The 7,480-nt window shown below is 44.3% G+C and overlaps 1 protein-coding gene across 1 annotated transcript; it reads left to right on the plus strand.

The window, feature by feature from the left end:
• Nucleotides 1–5,412: 5,412 nt before the first annotated feature.
• Nucleotides 5,413–6,829, plus strand: CCDC89 (coiled-coil domain containing 89). Its single transcript, NM_001046432.1, has one exon. The coding sequence runs from the start codon at nucleotides 5,526–5,528 to the stop codon at nucleotides 6,609–6,611; it is 1,086 nt and encodes a 361-aa protein (NP_001039897.1). The 5' UTR covers nucleotides 5,413–5,525; the 3' UTR covers nucleotides 6,612–6,829.
• Nucleotides 6,830–7,480: the final 651 nt, after the last annotated feature.

Raw genomic sequence — 7,480 nt, forward strand, 5'->3', positions numbered from 1 at the left:
ATGTCGTGTCACTTTTTTTTTTTCTGAAAAAATAAATATAAATCTTTAATCTCACCTGGCTGTAAGACAAAGTCTAAATGGGATTTTCATGCATTATAAAGTGTGGGCCACCTGAATTCTTTAGTGAACTCAGGTTGGCAGACTTTTGATTCAGTGGGATTTTTTGGCAAAGTTCCTGCTGAAAATTTTCATTTTCTTAAATTAGAGGTGTTTCTTTGGACTGCATGTTTTAGGGCTCGTTTCCTTTTTTTCAGAAACCCAATCAGAAATAAACCTAAATACACTAGGTTAATGTATGACACTTTGTTAGTATATATGACTTTAGGGACTCATGGGTGAAACATGAGTTCCCAGGAACTCCAATACCGTCTCTTTCTTCCTTGGTGGTGGTGGATCAATCCCTAAGTAATGTCTGACTCTTGCAACCCCGTGACTGTAGCCCACCGGGCTCCTCTGTCCATGGGATTTCCCAGGCGACAGTATTAGAGTGCGTTGCAATTTTCCTTCTCCAGGGGATCTTTCCAACCCAGGGATCAAACCCGCATCTCCTGCATTGTTGACGGTCTCCTGCATTGCAGGTGGTTGCTTTTACCACTGAGCCACCAGGGAATCCCCTGACTTCCTTGGGAGTAGGAAATAGCACCAAAGACAGCTCCAACGTCACAAACTCTCAGCTAAAGCACTCCTCTTTCCTAGGTTCAGCTTGAGAGAACTTTGGGAGAAGCTGGCTGAGCTTGGGTCATGTCCTCACCTGCTGCACCACTCAGAGTGGCCAGGAACGGATAGGGTAAGCTCTTATGATTGGTCCTACCTGAGTTATGTGCCCACCCTATGGCCAGGGAGAAGTGATCCATTTTCAGAAGAATGGGGTGTTATATAGACAGGCACTGAAAAAATCAAGAGCTAGGTAGCCACTGCAATTTGTATCCCCTTCTGGTGAAAATACTTCCAAATTCCATTCTTTTAAAAATGAAGTAATATTTTGAAAAGTCACTGCTGGCTTTTCCCAGAGAAGCCAACGTTTCTATACCCTCCGTGACTGCTGCAGCTTCTAAATAGGTGGTAAGGATCCTGGGAACTGTATAACCTGGTCACATGGCCTTGGCATCCATCAAAGCAGGATTACAGTTAGCCTAGGCTCACTTCTAGGGAAGTTACATGGACTTCTTTGCATATCTCTCATCCATACTCACCATCTAGGTTTAAAAGTCCCTCAACATTTGCCTTCTCCTGTACTCTTCTTCCCATTCTGATTTTGGGATTGCTCACCCATCTCCACCCCCTCCTAGACTCATTCACTAATTTCCCTAGTTTGTTTTACAAAACAAATGCTCCCACCTATGTGATCCAGTCACACACATTCCTTCCACTTCTTTGGCTGACTTGTTCCGAAAGAACTGCCTCTCCTTCAGCCTTAAAAAAGAAGACTCTCACTCTCCACATTCAGCACTTCAGTCAGGATGTGGGATCAGACTTCAGATCACTGCACCCCTGTTTTTATTCTTTGAGAAGAGTAGTATGTCTAACTTATCCATGATTCTGTTAGCAGTGATAACACCTAATAGCCATTTTTCTATTATTTGTCTCTACCATTTTACTATAGTCATCTTAAGGGCCAGGACTGCAAACCTCGGATATAACAGTTTCTCAGCATATGAATTGAATGTATGAATGAATGAATGATTAAACAACTGAATGAATGATGAACTAAAGACGATGGGCTTTGGTATCAAAAAGATCTGGATGTGAATTCTGTCTCTATTACTCTCTGAGTGACTTGGGACAACTTGCTTAACCTCTCTGTGTCTTAGTTTCTTTGTTCTCTGCCAACTATGAAATGTGGATCAAAATGCCTATCTTTCAGAATATTGTTAGAATTATATGAAGAAAGATGTACAAATGCCTACTATTACATAGGGTATATAGGGCTTCCCCAGTGGCTCAGATGAAAAAGAATCTGCCTGCAATGCAGGAGACCTGGGTTCAATACTTGGGTGGGGAAGATCACCTAGAAAAGTAAATGCAACCCACTCCAGTATTCTTGCCTGGAGGATTCCATGGACAGAGGAGCCTGGCGGGCTATAGTCCATAGGGTCACAAAGAGTTGGACATGACTGAGCAACTAACACTTTCACTTTCATGTAGGGTGTATAGAAGAACTCTGTAAATGTTAATAGGTTAATAGTAGCTTAGACAAAAGAGATATTTAAAAACTTAAAGGCAGGTTGGGGGGGGGGTACTTGTTGGATACCACTAGGGAGAATGTTGGCCAAGGTTTGTGACTTGGACCTCCCTTGGAAGGGAATATACTGAACACCTTCAGGATCACAGGTAGGTGGGAAAAAAGGTAGAATAAAGAAAACAATCATGGCAGAGAGGAATCAAAAGTCATTATTACTGAACTGCAAGTCCTCTGAGAAGAGTGCTGTGTCTAATTTATTAATGTTCCTTAGCATCAGTTCCTTCAGTCTTACAAGTTTTATTTCAGTGTGTGAAGCTTGAAATTTAAGGAACAGCGAAGAAGCTGTGTGAGAGGGAAATTTAAAATATGTTTATGTTTTTAAAAATCTTGGAACCCACTTTCATAAACCCTAAATATCCTACAATCTGAGTTGTTGCTAAAATTTTAGTTCAGGAGATTTCCCCAGTCCTCAGCCTTGCTTTCTTGTTTTCTCTACATAAACATCAGAGTCGGGATTGGGGACAAGAGAGCTTGATCTCTGAGACCAGAAGTAAAATCTCAGACTCTTCTTTCAGATCTATTCTGCTCTACATGAAATCTGAAGCATTATAAAATCCATCCATCCATAAGTAACACCCCAGACTTTTTCCTTATCATCATGACTTGACAGTTTAAGTCTGACCACCAGAAATAGTGATCACAGGAATAGCTAGCTCTTTGCTCTCTGCTTAAGTTTTCACATCATTCAGATCATTCTAAATTTTAACTTTTTTAAATCTTGCTTTTTTCAATTATCTTTCAAACACAAGCATTTCCATGCCATTAAATTACCTATAAACATGCTAATGTTTAATGTCTACATAATATTTTATTATATATGAGGATATCATAATTTTCTTAACATTTTCTCTTTTTTGGACATTTAGGTCTCCAACTTTCAGTTGTTATGAACCATACTTTGAATAAAACTTTTTCTTTCAGACTATTTCTTCCGAAACAAAGAAGTCCCCAGAAGGACAATCATTAATTCAAAAGGCATAAAGATGTCTTAAGTTCGCAATACATGCCATCAATTGACTTTGATCACAGTAAAAGAGTACATATTTCACTATACCCTTATCAGTCCTGGATTGTCTTAAAAATAAGGGGAAACTTATTGACTAATTTGATAGATGAAGTATTTATTTATAACTGACATTTATTGGGTCACCGATGGGGTTTGATTATTAGCAATTTCATCCCCCTCATCTGTGAATTGTTCATTTCTCTTTTAAGATGTTAATGCTTTATTGATTTGTACAGGCTCTTTGTAAAAATGTAAATCTATTGTCTGTCATATTTATGGTGAATATTTTTCTCCATTTGATTTTTGACTTCAACATCCATCCAACACACACATCTGAGTCTCTCCAAGGCATTGATCTAATCATTAAGGATGAAACAGACACAGTCCCTACCCCTAAGGATCTCAGAGTTTAATAGTGGGAGGCAGTGGCATAAATGATGAGTGTAATAAGGCTTTTAAATGCTCTGTTAGAAGTTCAAATAGGCTAGAGTGACTGCTCTAAAAGCGGTGAGTGGTCACGTATGTACATGTAGTGCTGCTGCTGCTAAGTCGCTTCAGTTGTGTCCGACTCTGTGCGACCCCATAGATGACAGCCCACTAGGCTCCCCCATCCCTGGGATTCTCCAGGCAAGAATACTGGAGTGGGTTGCCATTTCCTTCTCCAATGCATGAAAGTGAAAAGTGAAAGTGAAGTCGCTCAGTCGTGTCCGACTCTTCTCGACCCCATGGACTGCAGCCCACCAGGCTTCTCCGTCCATGGGATTTTCCAGGCAAGAGTACTGGAGTGGGGTGCCATTGCCTTCTAGGGGCCAGGAAAGGTTTCATGAAGGAGGTGATTCCTAACTGAGTGTAAAATGCAGAGTTAATGACTAAAGTAACAAGGTAGGAAAAAAGCATTTCAGGCAGAGAGGACACCAACAGACAGGGCCAACAAAGGAAATTTCAATAGCTAGGTTAGGTTAGGGAATAAAGCAGCAGGCAGGTCCAGAGGAAGAAAATGATAGAGAGACATCAGAGTCTCACAGTTTTTAAATTATATATAACTTTTATATCTTTTAGATGTTCAACTTAGTCCAATTAAGCTTTACCTTATTCGTCTCTTACATAATATGTAGGCTAAGAAAGTCCTTCCTCACCCAGGGCTTCAATGCTTACCTTTATTTTCCTCTAGTTTCCATTTTTAAAAAGTATTTTATTTTTGGCTCTGTCGAGTCTTAGTTGCAGCATGCAGGATCTTCATTGTGGCATAGGGGTCTTTTCATGGCGGAGCACAAATTCTTTGTTACCACGTTCCGGCTTCTCTCTAGTTGAGGCACCGTGGGCTCAGTAGTTGTTGTTCAGGGGCTTAGTTGCCCGACCAAGGATCGAATCCTAGTCCCCTGGATTGCAAGGCAGGTTCTTAACAACAGTCTACCAGGGACGTCCCTCCATGTTTAATATTTTGTTTTCATTTTAGTCCTTACATTTAACATTAAGCATTTCAGATGTTTAATCCATCTGAAACTGACTTTGGTGTGTATAAGGTAAGCCTCATTTGAACTTTTGTGTGTGTGTTTTAATGTTTATCACACCTATATTGTCCATTAGGCTTTTCTCTGTAACCCTATTGTGTTAATGGGTAAAAAGGGAGTTCTAGCTAATAAATATATTCCCAGCTGGGGACAGTTCTTCAAGAAAGAAGAGACATTTCCCTGGGGTTTCTTCTTTCACTGAGCTGTGTTAATCACTACAGGTACAAAGTCACAGCCATTTAGGATCCTTGTTCGCAGGGTCCTTCTGCTACTTTGTATTTATAGATTACAAATTTCTTTACAGAGCCAACGGTTTCCATGCAGAGGACTTTATTCTCATGACCACTGAAGTGGGGACAGGGAGGAGGACTATGTCACCAGTGCTTGATTTGTTTACTCCCACAAGAGATTAGGTGGAGTCAGGTTTCTTACCCCTGATGCTGGCTGGAAATCAAGTGGGGCTGGCATCTCTGTATAGTACATGCCAGACCCTGGGCTGTTAGCGGAGGGCTGTGATTGGCTAGAAAGGCAAGCATAACCTGACATGATTGGCTCTGGACTCCCTCCTGTTGTTACTCCACAGCAGTCTGAAGACCGGTCCACCAATCACAGGGCTCCTTACTGGGTGCACGAGCAACTGCGGGAGATTGCCGGGAGACCCTAGCAACACCGTGGCGTTTGAAATCTGGACGGTGGGGCGCTGTGCAGTCAGCTGTGCAGTCAGTAGAGGAGCGTGCCAATGCCTCAGGAAGAGTCGGCTCCCAGGATGGACACCCCATCCTCTGAAGAACCCTTAGATAAGCAAAACAGAAAACTGGAAGACCAGGAAGAGGAGATGGGGTTTAAGGAGCTGGATGGTCTGAGGGAAGCCTTGGCGAACCTCCGGGGGCTGTCCGAGGAGGACAAGAGTGAGCGGGCGATGCTGTGTTCCCGCATCCAGGAGCAGTCCCAGCTCATCTGCATCCTGAAGCGGAGATCCGACGAGGCCCTGGAGCGCTGCCAGACCCTGGAACTGCTCAACACCGAGCTGGAGGAGAAGAGGCTGCTGGAGGCCGAGGAGCTGAAGGCCAAAAATCAGCAGGCCCAGAAGCTGGAGGAACGCTTTATGACCCTGGCCTCCAACCACGAGTTGATGATCCGCTTCAAGGATGAACACAAAAGGCAGAACGCCAAGCTGCGAGAGGAGAACGAGAAGCTGAGGCTGGAGAATGACCAGCTCTTCAGCCCAGCACTGAAGGCCCAGGAGGCCAAAGTGGTGCAGCTCACAGCCCAGAGCGAGGCCCTCGCCAAGGAGCTGGAGACCCTGCAACGGAAGTACGCCCATGATGTCTGCCAGGCTCAGGCCCGCGAGCAGGAGCTGCTGGAGCTGCAGAACCGGCAGGCCTGCGCCCACACTGAGGAGACCGAGCAGCTGCGCATGCAGCTGCAGAGCCTCCAGCAGCAGCAGCAGGAAGCCCTGCAGCAGACGGCGAAGGCGGAGCAGGCACACAGTCAGCAGAACCAGGAACTGCGGGCCCGTCTGCAGACAGTCACTCGGGAGAAAGAGGAGCTGCTGCTGCTGTCCATGGAGAGGGGCAGGGTGCTTCAGAACAAGCAAGCGGAGATCCGCCAGCTGGAGGAGAAGCTGAAGATGGCCGACGTGGCCAGGAGGCACGCACTCGAGCGCTTTGAGCAAGAGGCCGTGGCCGTGAACAGCAACTTGCGAGTCCGGGAGCTTCAGCGCAGGGTGGATGGCATCCAGGCCGCCTATGATGAACTCAGGCTGCAGTCCGAAGCTTTCAAAAAGCACAGCCTGGATCTTTTAAGCAAGGAGAGAGAACTCAATGCCAAACTCCGCCATCTCTTTCCATAAGGAGGTTTCTGCTTCCTCTGGCCTCCGATGAAGAAATCAGATATCTGTGCCTTACTATTATGGCGAGAGTCAAGATGGCATTCCATTTATTCTACTTTTAAGTACGAGAGACCAAAGAAAAGCTACTTTACTACACTGATGTTGTTTACTACAGTGCCATTGTAAGGGTAACACTGATTTTTCAGTCCTACCACCTAGAATACACGAGATTTACCAAATTTCGTTGTGTGCCTTTGAAATCTTCCTAAGTCTGCTATCAGTATCTCCACCTCTCCTATAACTTATTCATTCTCAACCTCAGATATCTTCAGCTGTCCTAAGTTTTAAAATTAGCAGCTCTTACTTTTCAGAGTGCAATGGGGGATGTATTATTGTGAATAAGTGCAATGGGATGTATTATTGTGAAAAATAGCACAGTTAGGCCTTGTATCGGAGAAGGCAATGGCAGCCCACTCCAGTACTCTTGCCTGGCAAATCCCATGGACAGAGGAACCTGGTAGGCTGCAGTCCATAGGGTCACTAAGAGTCGGACAGAACTGAGCGACTTCACTTTCACTTTTCACTTTCATGCGTTGGAGAAGGAAATGGCAACCCACTCCAGTGCTCTTGCCTGGAGAATGCCAGGGGGACCGGGGAGCCTGGTGGGCTGCCGTCTCTGGGGTTGCACAGAGTCGGACACGACTGAAGTGACTTAGCAGCAGCAGCAGCAGCAGCCCTTGTAAACAGATAGGATTGTAATCTCTGACAATTGAGACTGTAAGCTATAACAGTTAATAGCATATTAATAGCATGAATAACTTGCAGAAAAGTGTCTGATTTTGTTAACTGGCCAATTACTTACCTGCTTTATGGAATATCGTTTTATTTGC

This window comes from Bos taurus, chromosome 29 (genome assembly GCF_002263795.3).
Source record: "Bos taurus isolate L1 Dominette 01449 registration number 42190680 breed Hereford chromosome 29, ARS-UCD2.0, whole genome shotgun sequence".
Classification (NCBI taxonomy): Eukaryota; Metazoa; Chordata; class Mammalia; order Artiodactyla; family Bovidae; genus Bos; species Bos taurus.

Bases quoted from the DNA above. Each gene is read 5' to 3' on its own strand.
- CCDC89 (NM_001046432.1), top strand. From the start codon at position 5,526: ATGGACACCCCATCCTCTGAAGAACCCTTAGATAAGCAAAACAGAAAA.